The sequence below is a fragment of the Rhincodon typus genome, chromosome 21 (genome assembly GCF_021869965.1).
Source record: "Rhincodon typus isolate 14 chromosome 21, sRhiTyp1.1, whole genome shotgun sequence".
Taxonomy (NCBI): Eukaryota; Metazoa; Chordata; class Chondrichthyes; order Orectolobiformes; family Rhincodontidae; genus Rhincodon; species Rhincodon typus.
Genome location: NC_063352.1, coordinates 9,324,100 through 9,347,100, shown reverse-complemented (window position 1 = coordinate 9,347,100; position 23,001 = coordinate 9,324,100). Strand labels below are relative to the sequence as shown.

General features: G+C 42.4%; 1 protein-coding gene across 1 annotated transcript in view; it reads right to left on the bottom strand.

Annotated features, from left to right (window-relative positions):
• grin2aa (glutamate receptor, ionotropic, N-methyl D-aspartate 2A, a) overlaps window positions 1-23,001 on the bottom strand; it is a 250,249-nt gene that overhangs the window by 133,852 nt on the left and 93,396 nt on the right. Inside the window, exon 4 of the mRNA XM_048609677.1 lies at window positions 14,539-15,131. Within this exon, the coding sequence (XP_048465634.1) occupies window positions 14,539-15,131 (593 nt within the window). The remainder of the gene's footprint in view (window positions 1-14,538; window positions 15,132-23,001) is intronic.

Sequence of the window (23,001 nt, the reverse complement as noted above, 5' to 3'; positions counted from 1 at the left end):
AAAATCAGAGAGAATCAAAGAAAGGAACCAAGTGAACGTATTGAATTGCCTTCTCCTGATGTTTGCAGTATCCTCAATGCATGCTTTGCCCTAATGATTTCCTCAAAACAACTCCTAAACTTGATACCTTTAACAGTCTATTCCTGCATACTAACCTTGTAGGCCTCTGATCACTTTGGTGCAACTTAGTGCAAATTCTTGGCCCTTTCTGTGGATCTCTGTCTGCAAGGAACTGGTTAGACCAGGGATCCCTCCCAGCCATCAGAGTCAGAGTTATATTTAAGTGAAAGAAAACTTTGGGATTAACATAATTAATAATTTCACCACTAAAATTCTTTTTATGAAGAGAAACAATCTGCAGGCTGTTTAAACATCTTTTCTGCCTTGCTGTTGCCATTGCAGAAGAGTCTGTGCCCTTAAAAGAATGACATTTTGGTGCCAATAAACATTACTATATTAATGCCACTTAACTGAACATTATGTGTAGAATTGAATGGAGTCAAGTAGCATTATAATATTGAAATATTTGCAGGTACAGCTATGATACCACATGAATTATTTACTCCTACATCTGTAAATTTCATGATTATGTATTTTCTTTCAGATTATTTTGCAGATTGCAATAGGAAAATGTACTCTTATAGGGGATTGTGCCAGCAAGTTCAGCTCTGGTTACTGCTGCAATGCAGCCACATTATCACCAGGAGACTTCACAGTGCATCTGGTACATTGTAAACCCATACTGCATATTTTCATGTTTAAATCTGAGATGCTAATAAGAGAAAATTTTCAAAAAGAAACCCACAAACAGTCCCATTACAGCAAATAATTGCATTTATATAGCATCTTTAATGTAGAGTCATAGTGCATGGAACCAGTCCCTTCGGTCCAACCAGTCCACGCCAACCATATTCCCAAACTAATCAAGTCCCATCTGCTTGTGCTTGGCCCATATCCCTCCAACTATTTCCTAATCATGAACTTATCCAAATGTTTTTTCAAACATTGTAACTGTAGCTGCATCCACCACTTTCTCTGGCAGTTCATTCAACACATGAACTGCTCTCTGTGTAAAAGGGTTTCCCCTCATGTCTTTTTTAAATCTTTCACCTCGCACCTTGAAAATATGTCCCCTAGTTTTGAGATAACACAGTGTGGAGCTGGAGAAACACAGCAGGCCAGGCAGCATCAGAGAAGCAGGAAAGTTGACGTTTCGGGTCGGGACCCTTCCTCAGAAATGGGGACGGGGAAGGGAGCTCAGAAATAAATAGAGAGAGGCTCCCCTCGTTCTGAACCTAGCGCCCCTCCCAGGGAAAAGACCCTTACCTATGTCCTTCCTGATTTTATAAACCTCAACAAGTTCACCCCTTTACCCACCTACACGCCAGTGAAAGAAGTCCCAGCCTTTCCAGTCTAATTTTATATCTCAAACCCTCCATTCCCACCAACATCCTAGTAAATCTTTTCTGAACTCTCTCCAGTTTAATATCCTTCCTATAACAGGGCAACCAGAACTGTATACAGTGCTCCAGAATGCATCCCAAGGTTCTCCACTGGTATCAAACAGAATGTGATACCAAGCCACCAAGGAGATATTACAGCAGATGATGAAAAGCATAGTCGGAGATAGGTACTAAGGACTTCCTCAAAAGAGGAAAGACAGGTGGACAGGCAGAAATGTTTATGAAGGAAATTCCAGAGGTTTAGATCTCAGAAGCTGAGGCTATGGCCACCAATTATCGAGTGATTAAAATCAAGAACGCATAAGAGGTCCAAGTGGAGGAACACAGATATGTAACATGATATAGAATATAGCACACAAACAGGCCCTTCGGTGCATCATATCTGTGCTGATTTTGATACTGTTCTAAAGAAATCCCATCTGCCTTCTCAGAACGTTGTAGGGCCGAAGATGCTTACTGTGGCAGTGAAGATTCAGACCATGGAGGGTTTTGAAAGGAAGGGGTGTACATTTTAAAATTGAGGCATTACTTAACCATAGGCCAGTGTAAGAGCATAAGCACAGTTGTAATGATCAGAAAGTGGGATGAGAGTTAGGCTGCATGCAGCAAGTTCTGGATGAGCCAATTTTTGTGGAGCATGGAAGATGTGAGCAACCCAAAGGACAATACGTTGAAGTAGCAATTAACAAATGTGCAATGGATAATTGAGCTAAGGAAAGAGGGGAGGTGGGTCATGTTACAGATGTGGCAAAAGGTAATCCCAGTTGGAGGCTCAGCTTTAGGTCAAATACAATTTAGACAGTTGCCAGGGAAATGGATGGAATCAGAAGATTTGGAGTTTTGAGTTTGGAGTTTGTGGTGGGTTGAAGACAACAATCTTAGTTTTTGCAATATTTACTTGGATACATTTCTGCTCATTCTATACCAAATGCTGAACAGGCAGGGTTATACTTGAGAGATAATGGAGGGGTAACAGATGTGGTAGTGAATTAAATTTAGATGTGTTCACATCAAATCCTACCCTGTGGTGTTGATGGTACAGGTGAGGGGCAGCATGTAGATGATGTCATGTATTCATAGGCACTGCAAAGCAAGTTGCTAGATCTCTCACAATGACAGTGCTGTTTTAAAATGTTAATTTTAGGTAGCACCTTTTTTTTATTGCCGAGAAAATAAAGCTTGAAGCTCTTCAGGATTCTCAGTGCAGTTGAAATATTACTAAGTGGCGCAATGTTAGGGTTCCCATTGAGCAGCAAGAAATGGGGATTTAAGCGTAGCAACAAGCTTGTCCATTACTCAGTATATCTACAGTTCTCCACAAAGAGGTGGACATGAGCTGTGTGCAATTATATAACAGTGACTGCCTGAAACCAATGTTATCTGTTATGTTAAAGACTTCTCAGGATGTTGCAAACCCACTCGTCTGGCATCCAGCTTTCCACTTTGGATCATTGCCCATTTCCTGTTACATAAATGATGATATTCCAGTGAATTGAAAGGCAATGGACACCTCAGTGACCTGGTCAGTTACTGCCACGTTGAATCAGATAGCAGTGCAGTCTTATTTAATCCTCACATTTTTTATCTAAATATAGGTTGCAAGCAACAGAGAGGAATAGGTTTAGAGGAGACTCATAGGAAGAGCTCTGGAACAGGGAGTTTTTTTTTGCAGAGGGCATAACAACTGAATTATAAAGGTTTCTCTTGTGAGTAAAATGATTGAATAGGTTCATTTTTACAGTCCAAATTTATAATGCGTTGTCATACATCACCAAAGGTTCAGGTAGTATCACAAAAGCATGAGACTAAAGCTCACACAATTTGTAAATCTCATTTGAACCCTGAATGAGATTATGTCCTTGAAAGACACCCTAGTTAGCACTTGTTCACCTAACATAGACAGAGTTCACAGGGGTAGTTCTATGCTATTTTTAAAACTGTTCTTTTTTCCCCTCAGCTGCAGGTGATGCGATGGGCTGTAACAGACAACAGAATTCTGCACCAGAATCGCACATCTTGAATACCACAGATACTAAGTATAATTTCACTGCATTTTGCAATTGATTCAAAGATATATTATTGTTCATAGCTGACAATACATGAAATATTGAATAATTTAGCAAATAATAACAAAACTCTTCATATATTCTGTTAGGGATTCTAATATTTTACATAATATTTGAAACACAGAAACAGGACATTTGGTCTGACTGATTTGTTCTGTGAATATACTGAACTGGAGCCCTTCTGCTCCTTTCTCCCTCCTGTATCTGGCTTCCCCTCAATTACATTGTAGCAATTCACTTCATACACTCCATTGGGTAGCAGTTTCTAGCCATGGCTGGGCTAAACAGATTTCTCCTAAATCATAGAATCCCTATAGTGGGGCAGCAGGCCTTTTGGCCCATCAAGTCCACACCAAAACTTTGAAGAGAATCCACCCAGACTCAACCGCTATCCCACCGCTGTAATACTGCATTTCCCACAGCCAATCCACCTAAACTGCACATCTTTGGACTGTGAGAGGAAACCGGAGCACCTGGAGAAAACTCAGACACACACACACACACACACACACACTGTAGGCTGTCAAGGATCACCGGCAAATTATTTAGTACGATCAGTTATTTTATTTGGGTATTTAAGACAATCTATACGCATCCAGGCATGTTGTTGCCACAGCCCATTCCACGCGAGACCAGTTCCCAATTATAGGGTAAGTCAAATATTTAAATCTGGAGTGGAATCCAAGCTAAGGTCATTTTTTCTGGAAATCCGCAAGCCATATTGTCATTCTGAGCAAGTGGATGAGCTTACAATGAGTAAAGTAACATCACAGATATTAGAGTTAATTTTAACTGAATATGACTAATGCAAACTGGTGGCTAAGAAGAAGCAGGTTACTTTCTCATTTATATCTCAACCGTTTGTGAACTTAATCTGCAGGGCTTTGCAGGCAGATGAGGTGGCCACCAAAAGTAGGCACCTGCCTCATATATCTACGCATATTGGGACAGAGGACCCAGATGTTATTTGATTCAAGGTCTTGACCAAGAAGCTCCTGTGACTTTCGTGCTGGCCTGAAGGAGGGTTTGAAACCGGTCTGTAAACAAGAGAGGCCTCTCTGACATGCCTCAAATTGGTCTTCATGGGACCAGGTGTTTACCTAAAGTTGAGATAGCCAAAAGCTGTCCAATTTTCATCAATGTGCAGCCACAAAGCAGTTGCCATGGTTAGAACTGCCAGAGCGTCTTGCAGCCTCTGTCAGAAAGGAAATCAACTCACCGGAGCAATTTCTTGTCAAAACTCTGCTGATTTAAAAGCTCCATTGTGTCTAAATATATGCGAGTTTCCCAATATTTTTAACACTAAGATTCCACTCAGGAATGGACAAAATGGCTCAATTGGCCATTGTTAGGGACAGAGAATATTTTCAAGGGCTGTTTATAGATATTCTTCCAATCTAACAACAAGCGAGAGAATGAAAAGAACACTCTGATACAATTAATGTCACCAAATTTAGCCAACTAGATAATGTATGAACAGCAAACTTACATGGGGGTCATTGCCTCCTGAATGAAGATATTTATCGTCTCACTGTGGGCTATGACAGGCCATAGGTGTGAATAAGTAAAACAAGGTATCACCAGACTCTTTGTATAGTGTCAACACTCCTTAAATGTTAGTCGATTATGAATCCTACAGCACATATACTGAACTAGCTAACATTGATGTGCTGTCATGTTACATTTGTGCATTTGTGCATGCAAGCAGACATAATACTGAACTCTGTTGAACACAGAAAACTCCCGAGGACTTGCTAAATAAACAGTCATATTTCACAATGTCACATTTGGTATGTGACTGCCTGTAATTTGACAATTAGATTTGCTGCCTGTTGCCCGGCTACTCCATATAATCCTGTTATCTCGCCTAAAAATACAAACAGTAATTTCTACTATCGTGCAGATTTGCTCTTTCTCCGATTTCAGGTCCTCAGAAGTGGAAATCTCACCAAGCGAGAGTCAGATGTAGGCAGCTCTCACGTTCAGAAGAAGCACTGCAAAAGAACCACCATCGCTCTGCCAAAAGAGCAACCAACATCGCAAAGGTGGTCTCAGAGAAGTGCTTTTTGACAGAGAAGAGAGTTTCTGGGATTGAGGGTCGTACGGAAGGAGGGGTCAGTGAAGTCAGAAGCAAAGACAGATATGGCTCTTAGCAGCCATGCCCTAACCATATCAGTCAGATGGAGTGACCCATTCTCCCCGCGTCTGCGTGGGTTTCCTCCGGTTGCTCTGGTTTCCTCCCACAGTCCAAAGATGTGCAGGTTAAGTGGATTATCCATGCTAAATTGCCCACAGTGTCCAGGAACGACCAGGCTAGGTGGATTAGCCATGGGAAAGGCAGGGTTACAGGGATAGGGTGGTCTGGTAGAATGCTCTTCAGTGGGTTGGTGTGGGCTCGATGGGCTGAATGGCTTGCTTCTACATTGTAGGGGCTCTATGATTCTATGACACTCATCTTTTTCATCTCCCTGAAGTGAGATCATTGCAGCCCAGTCGGGAATAGTACCTAGGTAGTAGTCACTCATTTAACAACTTCACATTTTTTAATCTTGTCCAAAAAAATACTCAGTTATTGACAAAAGACATAACAGAACATAACACTTACTCTGGCCACATTAAGATGTTAATCAAGAAAAATAAACACTACTGTCAAAACAGAAGCCTATTGGGCTAAAGTATTTGTGGCATTCAGACAAGCATTCATGAAAAGTGGAGAATACACAAGTCCTGAAATCATTTTTATTTATTTCTTCATGGGATGTTGGTATCGCTAGCTAGGCCAGCATTTATCGCTCTTCCTTTACTGCCTGAGGGTAGTTTAGAGTCAACAACATTTTGATGAGTCTGAAGTCATGGGTAAGGAATGGCAGATTGCCTTCCTTAAAGGGCATTCGTGAACCAGAAGGATCAACAGTGCTCATGTGGTTGCCATTAGACCGATTTTTGATTCCAGAATTTATTGAATTAAAATCTCCCTAGCAGCTATGGTAGGATTTGAACCCATGTGTCCTGAACATTAGCCCAGGGCTCTGAATTACTAGACCTGTGACATTAGCACTATACCACCACCTCTTGGAACTGCCCTTGTAGAATGAGGTGACCAGACATCTGCAACCCTGGAAATTCAACTGAAACAGTTCTTGGATGGTCACTTCTAACAAAACTTTAATGAAGGGTGACATGGTGCCACAGTGGTTAACACTGCTGCCTCGCAACACCAGGGACCCAAGTTTGATTACACTGTCTAAATGGAGTTTGCACATTCTCCACATGTCTGCGTGGGTTTTCTCTGGGTACTCCGGTTTCCTCCCATAGTCCAAAGATGTGAAGGTTAGGTGGATTGGCTGTGCTAAATTTCCCATAGTGTCCAGGGATGTGCAGGTTAGGTGGGATATGTTAAAAAATAACCCATATAGGGATATGGGAGGGGGGGCAGGGTTTGGGTTGGATGTTCTTCAATGGAGACTCAATGAGCTGAATGGCGTCTTTCTGCACTGCACGATTCTATAAGATTCAGAGAACTGAAGTGGACCCAGCACACGTCAGCTACTTGCTCACTCCCTGGGTGACCTACAACCTGCTTCGGAAGTCAGCCAGCCTAACTCTATCCTGCAGCTGCCTTTCCAGAATGAGAACTGGGTCCTTTAAATTGAGGCAGGTTTGCCAAGTCAGGAAATTTCCTGATTAAACCACTCACCTTGGAAGTGAAAACCTAGCCCCAGCTGTCTGCTGGCATATTTCCTGCTGAGATCTTCTAAGTACACAAAGATTGGAATTTGCAGGAAAGCTGAAGAACATTTCTCAATAAAAGATGTGGGAAAGCCGACCATAGATTCACGCAGTGTCCTTTGCTCCTCCTCATCCCCACCAGAATACAAAGGACCAGGACATTTTTTAAAAATTCATTCACAGGATTGACTACGCCAGTATTTATTGCCCATCCCTAATTGCCCAGGGGGCAGTTAAGATTCAACTACATTACTGTGGGTCTGGAGTCACATGTAGGCCAAACAAGGTAAGGATAGCAGTTTCCTTCACTAAAGGACATTAGTGAACCAGGTGGGTTTTCCCCAACAATCAGCATTGGATTCATAGTCATTACTAGACTCTTAATTCCAGAATTTTTTTGTTAAATTCAAATTCCACCATCTCCTGTGACAGGATTCAAAGCTAGTTCCCCAGAAAAAATGGGATAAAATCCCAACTTCACATGCTTCAGTGCCAAATTCTTTCCAACTAGAAATTAGGATTTGTCCTCTGTCTGATCCCATGAATGCATGGGTCTATGTCTGCATATTCTTTTTTTGAAGAAGAGCCAGATTGGAATCAAAACGTTAACTCTGTTTCTCTCGCCACAGACGATGCCAGACTTGCTGTGTTTCTCCAGTGCTTTCTATGTTTGTTTTAGATGTCCAATATATGCCATATTTTGCCTTTATTCTACACAGTGTCAGGTGCTCACATGTACAAGTTATATCAAATAGAAGCCTCGAAATTACAAAGTGATATTATCATATGAATACCTCTACTGAAACTCGATTGACTGAATCAAGACAGCTTTTGGAGGAATCAGCTGTAAAAATAACCTGGCAATGTTCTTCTACAAATAGTGGTAATGAGGAAGACCTTTCAGGTTTACCCTTCCATGGGAAGCTGCATGCTCTCTAACTCTCGGAGGATTTGTGAGTTATTGCCTCCACCAATCTATCAAGAAGATCAGTAAATCCTCTTTGTGGTCTTACAGTAATCCCATTTTTGCCAATCTTTCCTGAATCAGTCCTGAACTGTTCTTTTACAGTAATTGATGGGATGCCAGTGTTTCTGGTAAGGTTAAGCATTTGTCACCTATCCCTAGCTGCTATTTGAAAAGATACAATCATTGCAGTCCATGTGGTGTAAGTGTATCCATCATGCTGTTAGGGAGGGAGTTCCAGGTACTTGACTCAATGACACAGAAGGAATGGCGATATGTGTCTAAGTCATGATGGTGTGTGGCTTTGAGGCCAACTGCAGCTGGTGGTGTTCCCATTTTCCTGCTACCCCTTTTCTTCTGGGTGATAGAGGTCATGGGTTTGGAAGATTCTGCCAAAGGCGCTTTCGGGAGTTACTGCACTGCATCTTGTAGACTCTTGCCCACCCAGGCAACCAGGCAGTTTAGCATCACATTCCTGACCGGTGCCTTACAGATGGTGCACACGGAGTGTCAGGAGCTAAACTACTTTCCAATTCCTAGCACGTGTTGATGATCCCTTGCCCTCTCATCATATCTTAAATGGAGATGCAGGCATCACTGATTAGACCAGCATTTATTGCTCATCCCTCATAGCACACATTGCTGTGGGTCTGTAGTCACAGGCAGGCCAGACCAAGTAAGGATGAAAGATTCCCTTCCCAAAAGGGCATTCGTGAACCAGATGAATTTTTATAACAATTGACAGGGGCAACACAATCTCCTTCATGTTAGCATTTTATTTAGGATTTTTACTGAATTTAAGTTTTACCATCTTCCAAATTGGGATTCAAAGCCATGTCCTCAGAACATTAGCCTGGATTACTGGCCCTGTATCGTTACCACTGCACCACTACCTTCCCTACATACAGGTATGCCATTTCATTTCCCTTCTTTCAAGGTTTTCCTAATAGTTCTTTACTTGACGTCTTAAGAAGGGTTGATTGTAACTCAGGGAGGGAGGAGTGTGAGCATACAGGAGAAGTCTCACTGGAAAGCAGTGAAGCTCAGATGATTTCAATGGCTGAACAAATTGGTTTCCTGCCGAAGACCTGTGGTTACGATGACCACAGGACTGAAGCAGGAACAGGGTGATACTTGGATCAAAAGATGGGATTCTGCTGGTGGGAAAGGAAGGAGAGACAAGGCTAGAGCCAGGAGGTATCAGGATTCCTAGCAAAGACCTGGAACACCATTCAATTCTTCCTAGCCCCTAAAGATTGCTGTAAAAGAACCTGAGGCCCAGGGCAGTCAGTATCATGCCTCCATGCACTGGAACAACAAAGTCAGCCACAGCACTAAGGTGCACTTGGAAGTTATAGGGGTAGGTTATCACGATTGCCACCCAAGGTAAATCATTGAATCACTACAGTGTAGAAGCAGGCCATTCAGCCCATTGACTCTGCACAAACAGCAAGCCACCAGACCTACCCCCTACCTTATCCCTGTAACACCCACCCCCCCAACATTTCCCAGGGCTAATACACCTAGCTTGCACATCCCTGGGCACTACTGGTAATTTAGCATGGCCAATCCACCTAACCTGCAGATCTTTGGACTGTGGGAGGAAACCGGAGCACCTGGAGGAAATCTACTCAGACACGGGGAGAATGTGCAAACTGTGCACAATCAGTCACCTGAGGGTGGAATTAAACCCAGGTCCCTGGTTCTGTGAGGTAGCAGTGCTAACCACTGAGCTACTCTGCTGCCCTAGACTCTGATCTTGTTCACTCCCATTTACCACATGCCTTCAGATCAATTGTCTTCAGGTCTCCTTCAATATGGTATGACCCACATTTTGTTTTGAAGACTTTGAAACAAAGACATTTGCTACAACAGCAAGCATGATGGTAATCCAAATATTTTTATTGAGAAATAAATGGCTTGTGGCATGAATGTGATAAGTTGTTTGCACCTCATCAGATAAAATTTAAATAACCTAATGTTATGATTTAGTGTTAATAATTCATCAATACTAATCACCAGCCTTGCCCTCCAACCACAATTCTCCAAACATTGCTTAGTACCATCTGTCTTCTGCATCACATTAGGAGTGGGCTCTGAGTAATCCATACATGGATTGGCTGTGCTTGACTTGCAGATGATGGCATTGTTTACAAAACTGGAGCAGGGATGAGGATTCCAGTTTCCATCTGCAAGTTTGCTTTCATATGGGACGATGCATTGATAGCATGATGTTCGGTGCACTGATAAAGCAGGCTGGGACTTTTTCATTCATTTTGGAACATGAGCAAAACAAGCAAGGCCCAAAATGGATGCAGAAAATGCTTGAAGTGCTCAGTAGGTCTGGCAGCAACAGCAGGCAGGAAACAGGGTCAATGTTTCAGGCTTGTGAGTCGAGAAGAGTTAGAAATTATTTTCAGCAAGTGAAAGAGAGGAAAATTGAAAAACAAAAGAGAAGAAGGTTTGTATCACAGTGAAAGGTGCAGGATGTTGAACTATGTCTCCTGGTCAGTATGTCAGTTTAGTTTTTAAATACTTGATCATACAATCATCAGTGCATCATTGCAAGTGACATAAAGGTATAAAAATCTCATTCTCCATCTACTCCAAGATCACTTGAAGCTTGACAGTTTACTGGAAGCATGTTGCTCTGCTGTAATTTATTAGCTTAATGTCAGTCAGCGGGACAGAGATGAGTGTGTTACTAAGGAGAAGGTGCTGGGGAAGTTGAAAGGTCTTCAGGTGGACAAATTCCCCGGATCAGATGGATTTTAAGGTGATTGGAGGAAGGTATAGGGGAGATGCCAGAGGTAGGTTCTTTACACAGAGAGTGGTGGGTGCGTGGAATGCGCTGCCAGCAGTGGTAGTGGAGTCAGATACATTAGGGACATTTAAGCGACTCTTGCATAGGCACATGGATGATAATAAGATGTAGGGTATGCTGGGTAGTTTGATCTTAGAGTAGGATAATAGGTCAGCACAACATCATGGGCCGAAGTGCCTGTACTGTGCTGCACTGTTCTATGTTCTATGTACATCCCAGAGTTCTGAAGGAGATAGCTAAGGAGATTGTGGAGGCACTGGTGGTGATCTTTCAGGAAACAGTGAAATTAGGGAGGATCCTGGAGGACTGGAAAATGGCTAATATAACACCCCTTTTTAAGAAGGGAGGGAGGCAGAAGACAGGAAGCTATAGGCCAGTTAACCTGACCTCTATCATTGGTAAGTTTTTAGAGTTGATTATTCAAGATAAAATTGTGGAGTATTTGGACATGTATGGTAAAATAGGGCTGAGAGAGCACAGCTTCGTCAAAGGGGTATCATGTCTGATAAATGTGATGGCATCCTTTGAAAATGTAATAAGCAAATTAGACAAAGGAGAGCCAGTGAATGTGATGTATTTGGATTTTCAGAAGGCTTTGACAAGGTGCTGCACACGAGGTTACTAAATAAGATAAAAGCTCATGGTGTTAGGGGAAAGGTACAGGCATGAACAGAGGATCAGCCAACTGGGAGAAGGCAGAGAGTGGGGATAAAGGGGTCTTTTCAGGACAGCAGACAGTGTCTAGTGGAGTTCCGCAGGGGTCAGTGTTGGAACCATAACTATTACGTTAGACATCAATGATCTGGAATGAAACAGCTGAGGGCCTTGTTGCAAAATTTACAGACAACACAAAGATAGGTGAAGAGACATGTCATGTTGGAGAGGCAAAATGGCTGCAGAAGGACATGTTAGGAGAGTGGGCAAAGAAGTAGCAGATGGTATACAATGTTGGAAAGTGACAGATTATGCACTTTGGTAGGAAGAATAGAGCAGAGACTATTTTCTAAATGGGGAAAGGCTTCTGAAATCTGAAATACAAAGGGACTTAGGAGTTCTAGTTCAGGATTCTCTTAAGGTTAACATGCAGGTTCAGTTGGCAGTTAGGAAGACAAATGCAATATTAGTATTCATTTCAAGAGGGCTAGATTCCAAGTACAGGGATGTTCTGCTGGTTTGGTCAGGCTGCATTTGGAATATTGTGGGCAGTTTTGGCCCATATCTAAGGAAGGATGTGCCCGCCTTGGAGGCAGTACAGAGGAGGTTTACAAGAATGATCCTGGAAATGAAAGGCTTGTCATATAAGGAGCAGTTGAGGACTCTGGGTAGGATGGAGTGTAGAAAAATGAGTTGGGGAATCTCATTGAAACTTACAGAATAATGAGAGGCCTGGATAGAGTGGACACGGCAAAGATATTTCCGCGGGTAGGAAAGACTAGGACCTGATAGCACAGCTTCAGAGTGAGGGGACAAACCTTTAGAATTGGGATGAGGGGAATTTCTTCAGAGAGAGAGTGGTTAATCTGTGGAACTCATTGGTGCAGAAGGCTGTGCATTTAAGACAGAGATAGATAGCTTCTTGACTAGTAAGGCGATCAAAGATTACAGGGAGAAGGGCAGGAGATTAGGGTTGAGAAACATATTGGTCATGATCAAATGGCAGAGCAGACACGGTGGGCTGGACATCCTACGTCTGCTTCCATGTCCTGTGGTCTTATGACAATACTGACACAGCCTATGGTACCCTCATTTCCTTATCTTGACTAACTGTCCCCAAAACTCCAAACCACCAACACCATACCCAGGATGTCAGGCCCTTTCCATTTCACTCCTCCATGCCCCTCTGTCCCACCTTGTCCATTCCTCCAATCCCGCTCCACAACTCCCCTTACCACTGACCACCCTGAAACTCCATGCTCCACTCCCTTGTGCTGTAGAGTCACACATTGAAGACTGCTGACCATGCACGCAACTACACAAAACTAACCGAACACACACTACAACTGTGAATCAGGTGCCATGAGATTCTTGTGCATAGCTCCCACGCATGGCTTAATCTTCAATGTAGGATGTAAATAAAAACAAAAGGTTCACACTAATGAGTATTCATGATGTGCAAATATCTTACTAGTAAGAATCCACCAGAGCCCAGTATGAAGACCAGCTCACTGCAAACACGCTACTGACTTTATCCCTGTAGCTAAACACAGGATCAATTGAAATTTCACAGCCTGTGTAATGAAGTCACCCTGCATGCTATATTCCCTGCTCTTGTAGGATCCTTTAGAATCCCCTCACCAGTTTTCATTCTTTATCTTTCCACAGATGCTTCATGGTCTGCAGTGTTTTGCTTTTATGTAATTCATAAAATCACACAGGACAGTAGGCCATTTGGCCCAGCATGCCTTTGCTACGTCTCTGAAAGGGCCATCCAATTAGATCCATATTCATGTCCCCACCTTGCAGCACTGTATATATTTATTTTTCAAATATCCATCAAATTCTCTTGAGATTTGCTGAAATCAGGACACCATTATATTCGCATCCGTTCTCAGCAGAAAGATGATTCAGAAGCAAGTTGACAATTGTCTTCCAGAACTTCTTTAAAAATAAGATCTACTAATAAATTTAGAAGATATCATAACACCCACAAGAACTTCGAAACTATGTCAGCACTTCTGAAGATAACTGTCTTGGCAATGGCCTAGTCTCTCAAGCAAACTCCATAAAGTTTTCCAGAACCACTTTATTGGTGAAACAGTTGCTGCTTTTAACTGCAGGTGAACTTTCAGATTTTGTGGAGCCCACAGGAAGTGTACCATGCAGTGGTGACTTAATTAGATGTGGTCAAATGCATTGGATGTCCTGTGGTCTTTAATCTTTCTTTACTCACTTCTCTTCCCCACCACCCCAACCCCACGCCCCACAACATTTTGGCATATATGTTTTAAGCAGATTATTTAAAATACACACATATATATATATATTTATATATACGCACATGCATATTTACAATTCCCTCCATTCTTCTGGGTCTGTTGTCTGTACGCTCTAGTTTCTGTGCTTGAACCAGATTATAGCTCCCTCCAAGGTTTATTACTGTTTTATTTTGGCTGTGAAAAAGTGCACTAAAGTGGCCTCAGGTGAAGAATCCATGGATTTTCTCTAAAGCCATGTTCACATGTGTGTTAGCACCTTCTTCTCAGTTGGTAGTTCTCCTGACCATATCTTTCTGATTAGAAACCCACACTAAGACAGGAAACAAGTCCTGCTGTTTTGTTGGTTATGGCCAGAACTCTATTATGTGCAGTAATGGTTTGTTCATTTCTGACTTAAGGGAGGCCTTATGTGTCCTGCAAATACTATTTGTTGCTTTCTTTGTTTTCTTCACTTCACAGCAGTGTTTCATTCATAGAGAATTAATTAAAGAAGTGTTAAATACTGTGTGATGTGGGTTCTCAGCAGAATTGTGAAGCATGCACATCAGGAACTTACTTGTGCAGTGAAAGGAATGGAAGAACTTTCTTCTCCAATTGGCCGTAGCAACTTGTTTTTGCTTCCGGAATGTATCCATATTGTTCCATCATGGCAGAAGCAGCTGTTGTTATGACCCCAACACCATCCATCACCCTTTCTGTAAGGCTGTAGTCCCACTCATCATATGATACGGAAATTAACCCAGCTGGGAATGCCTCTGGTATGTTGTCTGTGTTACCTGTTACCAAACTGGGCACAATCCAGATGAAACCATAGCCTGTAAGGCCCAGTGAACGGGCTTCCTCCAGTATAAAAATGGCTTCGTCTTTCGAACAGTACAGCAGAATGACTGACGATTGTATTTTCTTCAGTTGGATTTGAGCTTTTGAATCCCCAACAACAGCATCCAATGTGATGGTGCTGAGTAGCTCCCAGCCCACAAAACTGTTTTCGACTGTTGTTTTTAGTATACTAATAAACTCATGGTATCCAGGGAAGGTGCTGGTTACAATGGAAAACTCATGCCAGTCATATTCTTCCATGATATTTAGCATCACTCCAACTTGTTGATGAATGGAAGCACCAAACTGGAAAAATGTTGATTGCTGATCCTGCAATTGGAATTAAGAGATGTTTTAACAATTGAAAATGAAACACTGTCAATAAGATTCAACATTTACATCGGTCAGTTAAAAATGCAACGGATACAATAACTTGCTTTGGGGAAATCTCACGTGGTGTCACATGACACTTGGCAGGAGCAATTTCAGACAAAATGTAACAAAGCCAGATGAGGAAACAGGTGATCAAAAGGATGGTGAAAGAGGTTTGAGAAGTGTCTTAATGAAAGAAAGACAGCTAGAGAGGTCAATGTTCCATGCAACAATCTGGTTGGCAATCATTATTGCTCAACTGATCTTGGTTGACAAGTTTGCTTATCACGGAGCCAAAGATCAATTTTTCATTAAGTAAAATGGCATTGTATTAGTAACAGTCACCATGCTCTCCATTACGTCTATTGATTCTTCTTCAATTCATTATGTTTCTCACTACAATCTGCTGCCAGTAATTCAGTGGGAGCCTTTCAACATCCATTCAAAGCATTTGGCAGCAATTGTTAGCATCAGTTCAAAAGGCAGGGAGTTTAAGATTATGTTAGAGCTGCATTGGAAGCATATAAATAAAACTGCTGCACTATTTTGCCAATGAAAAGAAATTGCATCCAAAGAATCCTGACTTAGTCAAGACTTAAATTCCTCTAAGTGACCAAAGCTAGGACGGAACCAAACCACTTTGGGTTCAAGATTTATCTTTGGTAAAATCATAGCACTGGTTTGGTAATGTGCTTCTTCCCAACTTGCTCAGTAAACACCACACAAATGGGTAGTTACAATCGCTCATGGGGTACATATGGCCCACTGAGCTCACAAGCTGCAATTGTAACCTGCTCAGGAAAGACACTTCACAAACACTAGTCAGATCACTCTTTGATAATGGAGATCCAGCCCTGACTATTGCATTGGGGTCTGGCTGCTATTTCAACCATGCCCTGCACAGGGAAGCAGTTGTACCTTCCTCAACAGGCCAACCCAGAGGGACAAAGGAGTTGGGGCCAAAAGACCAGTCAAAAAGTGTTAATAATCTGATTTTTAACTTGACTGGTTGGACCTGAAGAAATATGAATAGATTACGCAGGCAGAATTAGGGCTTCCCTAACCCAGATTTCCACCATTTAACTCAGATTCCTGCCCCACACCCCATCTAGTGACCTATATTACTATCAGGGATGGTTCCTTCGATCCAAAACGGCCACCTGACATTGCACTCCCACCTACCAGCCCATTGCCATTTGTCTTGATAGTGGTAAAAGTGGGCTATCAAGTTCAACTTCCATCACTTGATGTTTAGTATCTAGGAAATTTCATGGATTAAAATGATACTGAAAAGGGAACGGTGCAGAGAATTCTTTTCCATGGAACTCACTGCATGATAGAGTGGATGAGCCAGAAACTCTTGTAACATTTAACAGTGTTTAGATATCAACTTGTGATTTGCCAGAGCTTCCAGGGCTACAAAAGCTGGAAAATGAAATCAGTGTAATCAGATCTTTGTTGACTGGTACCTGGTGTGATGGGCCAGATGGCCTCCTGCTGTGCTCTAAATGTTAATGCATCTAAACAAAAACACCAACTTAAGATGGCTACAGCAAATACCCAACCAGGTTGAGCCAAGCATCATGGGAACATCAATAACCGGGACCCAGTGTCTATAGAAATTTACATGTTGTCAAAAAGCCTGAAGCCAGTCAACCAGATCTGTACCTCCTGTTCGATTTATAACTTTCTGGATGTTTCACACATTTGTACGAAACTTGCTGCAAATTATCCAGAAAGTCAATCACAGGAAAACAGGCAATTGCTTTTGGGAAAAGCAGAGAGGGGGAAAGATAGATTTTAACAGGAGAATTAGAAAGCTCTCTCCTTGTTTTCTCTTAGGCTGTCAAATAAAAACTAGATGATAAAGCAAATGGGAGAAACATCAATTTACCTAGAATTCAAAGGTAATTACAAATTTCGCCACTGCAGAGGATACAAGTCATCAATTTAATAACTGGGGTCTCATATTAAGCCTCATACCTGAGGATTCTCAGGACATTTTTTTAACTGCATAAACTTTATACCTGTGTTTGTGTGGGTGTTCGTTGCCGCATTTTATTATCTTTCTACGTGTTAAGCAATAAAATTCTTCTTTCTTTCATTCAAGAAGATCTTGTAATTATATCCTTCATCTCTTGAACTAACTAACTACTTTTATTCAAAGTATGATATAGCTGGATTGTAAAAAAAATTCAAAATCTTTGTTGTGGCCAAATCAGACACAGGTCCCATGCGTTTTCCCATCAAACTTATGGTGACTCCACCCACCCCAGGTGTTGAACATGCGCTTCCAATCAATGGCGAACACTGTCATCATTGGGCCCTGTCTGGTCACCTGGTGTTCCCCTGCTACCCCGAGCTTCGATGTCCCCTTTTACCTCACACTATCCTGACTGCCCATTTCCAATCATCCCTCCAATGTGCTTTTCTCCACCATATTGAACTTTGCATCCAAATGTCTACCGTACCCCTGAACCCGGATATTACACCTTAATGATGCCACCCTGCTCCTCTATGCTCCAACAGTGGAGGCCAGGGTGATGGCCACTGCTACTAAACATCCCCCTACCATAGCCTACCCTGTCCTCTGCTGCTGTTCAGTCACAGCCAATGCGCCTTGCATCTCCCCAATAGCCATCCTTGTCCCCTTCTCTACAAATGCCTTTGCTCTGCACGCCCTCTGACACCTCTACCACTTTTGACAATGACTCCTGTGCTGTCCCAAAAGGCCCCCACCCTGCACCCTCCTTAATAATCAACAGACAGACACCCAGACCTCTGACCAACTGGAAGATCAGCTGACCAGAACCTGACCACTCTCTTTACAGCTCCCTGACTAACAACAGATAGTAAGAACTGCCGATGTTGGAGTCTGAGATAACACAGTGTGGAGCTGGATGAACACAGCAGGCCAGGCAGCATCAGAGGAGCAGGAAAGCTGATGTTTCGGGTCGAGACCCATCTTCAGAAAAAATTTCTGCAGCTGCCTGGCCTGCTGTGTTCCTCCAGCTCCACGCTGCGTTATCCCTGACTAACAACATGTGATTCCTCCAACAGCTGCTGCTGGCCCCAGCAGGATTGTCTGCTGCCTACTCCTCACATTAATGTTGGGTAGATCCCCCGACCATGGCCAAATTCCTGGAGCTGTGTGTGGACTGAGCCCATGACTGATGATACAAGGAACCCTGACCAACAATGAATCCCGCCACTTCCCTCCTCCCCTTGACTGGACTGTGGACTATGCCCTACTCACTTTCTAACATAGCCATTTGGGTACACATGTGGTGTGTTTGCCGCATTGGCAGCTGTAGGTGTGCCATACAACAAGCTATCAGCCCCGCCGTCCCAGACAGATCCCCACTGACAAGCAGCTTTTCTGTGATGTCTATACAAAAGAGCTTGTCGATATGGCAGTACTAGTATCCTTTGCTTCTGGCTGAAGCAGCAGTGTGCTAACAGGGCAATGTATGTTGTGGATGGTTCACTTGCTGAGCTGGTTCGTTGTTCCACAGACGCTTCATTACCCTGCTGGGTAACATCATCAGTGCAGTCCCCGGTGAAGCGTTGCTGTGTTTTCCCAGTTGTTATTTAAACCACAAATGGAGTTGCGTTAAAATAACTGTTCAAACGAGCCACAACACACTGTAGCAACGCAGAGCTACGCCAAAATGAAGAATAATACCTCTACAAAGTAATTAGATATAACGGATACCAAAATAGTTGGGTCTGACAATGCCTGTCACACAAACAATAATGGGAAGATTCGGTACATCAAGGATATATCTGAACTGAACACCAAACTCCCACGACCATTGAGCATCAGAGTAGCACACAAACCTACGTCAACCATACACCAACTGCTAACCTGAACCAAAGACCCTTACCCACTATGAACAAAACCAACGTAATATACAAGATACCGTGCAAGGACGGCAACAAACATTACATCGAACAGACAGGAAAGAAACTGGCTATGAGAATATATGAACACCAACTAGCAACAAAAAGACATGACCAATACTCACTGGTGTCCATGGACACAGATAAGGAGGACCACCAGCTCGACTGGGACAATGTCAGGATCCTAGGGCAAGCCAAACAGAGACAAACATGGGAATTTCTAGAGGCCTGGTTCTCCACCAAGAGGGCCATCAATAAATACGTGGAATTAGACCCTATATATACACCACTGCAAAGAAAAACCAGAAATGAGGTAATCAACTCCAATGGACCCCAGAGTTTAAATAACATGTGGGAAAACACAACTGCGCTTTATTGGAGGCTGCACTGATGATGTTACCCAGCAGGGTAATGAAACGTCTGCAAACTAACTAACCAGCTCAGCAAGCGAACCAACCATAACATCCACAACCCGAGCTACAAATCTACTCAAGACCCCTTAGGGAAATGTATGGATGCTGTGTGCATGCAGGTAGGTGCTCAGTGAGTGAGTTGAAGAGAGCAAGCAAGGAGCCCTGAGATGCAACCTGGTCTAGTCTATCCCTACTGCAGCTTTTAAACACTAGTTGCTGGTGCACCCTGCAATGTGGTAAGCAAACTGCGAGTGGATCGGAGAGGCACCACGAGGGTCATGAGGCCATGGCAGAATCAGATGCCAATGTCTATGAATAAGGGATGCATGTTGGTGATGTCTATAGATCATGCCCTCAGACACTGGTTGGTGCTGATCAACACGGAGACTCCTCACAGCCAGCAGCAAGTTGAAGTCACCAGGTACCCACTCTGATTTTCAGGTCAAGCTTTTGGTAAGATAAGATGATGAATGAGATGTATTGTGTTTTTACCAAAGCATTCAACAATCAAAAATCCCCCTGAATTGGAAACTCATCATTGCTGAGTAAAAGCATAAAAGATGTAGCAAGTGGCTCCCAACATTGAGATGGACCTCACTGGACATCTTGTCCAATTCTGCTGCAGATCTCGCCATAGTCCACATCACTCAGATCCCTGTCAGATTTCACCCATAATACTTGCTTCAGTTACTCCATTTGGTAGAGGAGGTGGCCAGAGGAGGTGGTGGGGGCTGGTACAAGTTTAAAAGGCATCTGGCTGGGTATATGAATAGGAAGGGTTTAGAAGGATAGGGGCCAAATGCTGGCAAATGGGACTAGATTAATTTAGAATACCTGATTGGCATGGACCAGTTGGACTGAAGGGTCTGTTTTCATGCTATACAACTCTATGACTACAGGGTAGCAAGGTCCACAGTCTCAACACTGTCTGAGTAAAGCAGTTTCTCCTGAATTCCCTATTGTAATTACTAGTGAGAAACATATTTATGACCACTGATTTTGGAAATCCTCCAAAGTAGCAATATTTTGTGACACTGACACTATTAAAGCCCTCCATTATTTGAATCAGACCAATTAGGATCAACTAAATGATAAAAGCAAAATACCACAGATGCTGAAAATGTGAAACAAACACAGAGAATGCTGGAGAAACTCAGCAGGTGTGCTAGCATCTATGGAGGGGAATAGAGTTAACATTTTGAGTCTGCTACGAATCTTCTTCGGAACGCAAGATTCGAATCAACCCTGAGCCTTCTTACACAGAAGTTAAAACAATTCTGAATAGAAATGAGTGACACTTGGCACCAGCTTACCCGGCAGGAAGTTTCAAGTGAATTACCCGAAACATAAAATTCTGAAGAATAAATTGTACTCACTACCCTCCCGAGTTTTTGTCAACTGTCTGATGTGCATTTCTAGCTCACAGTTGATAAAACATTGGAAGGGTAAATTGAGCATTTGTATGTTATTCATTCCAGACCAAGAAAAAATGGTGCTGTACCTTGCATATCTTGGTTTAGTAAGACACAACATATTGGCAAAGAGACTGCACTTAACACATTTCACAGGATTTGACTCAATACAATCTATATTGTAGCAAATTTGCAATGCAAATTAGATGCCATCAAACCCAACTGACTTTTGCCAGTATTACAAATAAATATTTTTCCTTCCTAATGACCACTTCCAAGCTTTTTGCCCATTCAGATCATTCATTTTCAGTTCCAAAGACACTTTACATTTTGTGCAAACGTACTTAAAGGACTGACTTTTTTGCATTAAATGAGAAATTTGCAAGTCTCAGTTCTTGGTCTTCAACCTGTTCTGTGATCTCGCATATTGTATAATACGCACATAGCTGTCTTACTTGAAACATTGAGCCCAATTTCAGCATCATTTTGATTTCTTGAACTGTTTCAATAAAGGAATGAGCAATTATGTACAATATGTGATCCAATTATCTTTTAATGAAATTAAGGTCAACATGACATTGTATTGGAGGTCAACATAAGTAATATACATCTGTGCTGTTGAGATAATAAGACACTAAACACTTCCCATACGCTGAATAATTTGCAAGATCACCGGATGGGTCGTGTGGGAGTGTGTGGGTGAGTGTCTGCATGAGTTTTTGCCAAGCTCTCAACAGCTCTGATGAACATTACTATGATGCGATGTGATTTTCCTCAAGGCGTGTTTGTTTTGAACAAGCTCAAGGAACAGGAATGGCCATTCAGTCCCTTGAAATGGAGGCAAAATGTATTAGTCATAAGATGCAAATGTTCAGAATTAGGGTCCTTGTCGTTTGCTGGCAATATCTAATTGATGAAATCATAAGTGGAATTTTATTTTTCTCAATGGCAAAAATCTCATTTCTTTCATTCTCACCTCATTCTCCCAAATTTCTCAGCGCTGGCCCCGCACCTCAAGACTGAGAAAGATTCTGCCCAGTGTGTAATATGTTGAATGGGCTGCCCTCACCTTCACAATGGAATGATGAGATCTGTGGGATACTGTAATTTAGAGTTGGTTTGGTAGATAGAGGGTGACCATCTCTTTGTAGTTTTTCTTGTCATAGAGGTCTACTGCACAGAAAAAGGTCTTTCAGCCCATTGAGTCTGTGCCAGTCAAAAACAACCAGTTAACTCTTCTAATCCCATTTTCCAGCACTTGGCCCATAGCCTTGTATGCCTTGTCAGCATGGTCAAACTTCTCCACTAAAGTTGGCCCATCATCAAATGTTGGCATCTGTCAGTCAGTTAGGTTCATTCTTATTGTTTCCAGCTCACAACAGCTTCATGCTATACTATGCCATTTTAATTACATTTCTCAATAAAAGTGACAAGGGCGGAATGAGAGAACAGGCTTTCAACCATGGGAGTTGAGATACATTCAATCCTAAACAAGAGCCTGGTGTTCCTGAAAAATTGTTAAGGGCTCTAATGCGACAACTTTAAGCAGACTAAATCCAACTCTATCTGATTAAGTCTGAGAAATACAAAATTATGCTCAAGCTATGGCACAAATGAGCATTGGCTTTCATAAGAGGGGTCCACCATCCTTGCAGACTTTGCGGTCAGGAAAGTAAAACACTGCGGGTGTTGGATACCTGAAACAAACACAGAAAATGCTGGAGAAACTCAGCAGGACTGGCAGCATCCGTGGAGCGATAAACAGCATTAACATTGCAAGTCCAGTACAACTTCTTCAGAACTGAGAGGTGTTGGAAAGTAGGTTTTTTTTTAATTTTTCGACAGAGGCAGAGGAAGGGCAAGAGGGTGGGCTGGTGGGGGGAGCCAGTGCAAAGGTAAAGAAATTGATTATAGCGGAGCAAGAAAAATGAGATGCAAAATAGTTGTAAATTTAGACATGAAAGGGACTAAATTAGCCCCCTCTACTCAGTGCAAAGTAAACAAGACACGAAAACAACAGTTGTAGTGGAGTTGGTGGGGGATGGGGGAGAGAATGTAAGAAAAATTGAGAACAGACAGAATACAGTCAGTTTCTAAAGT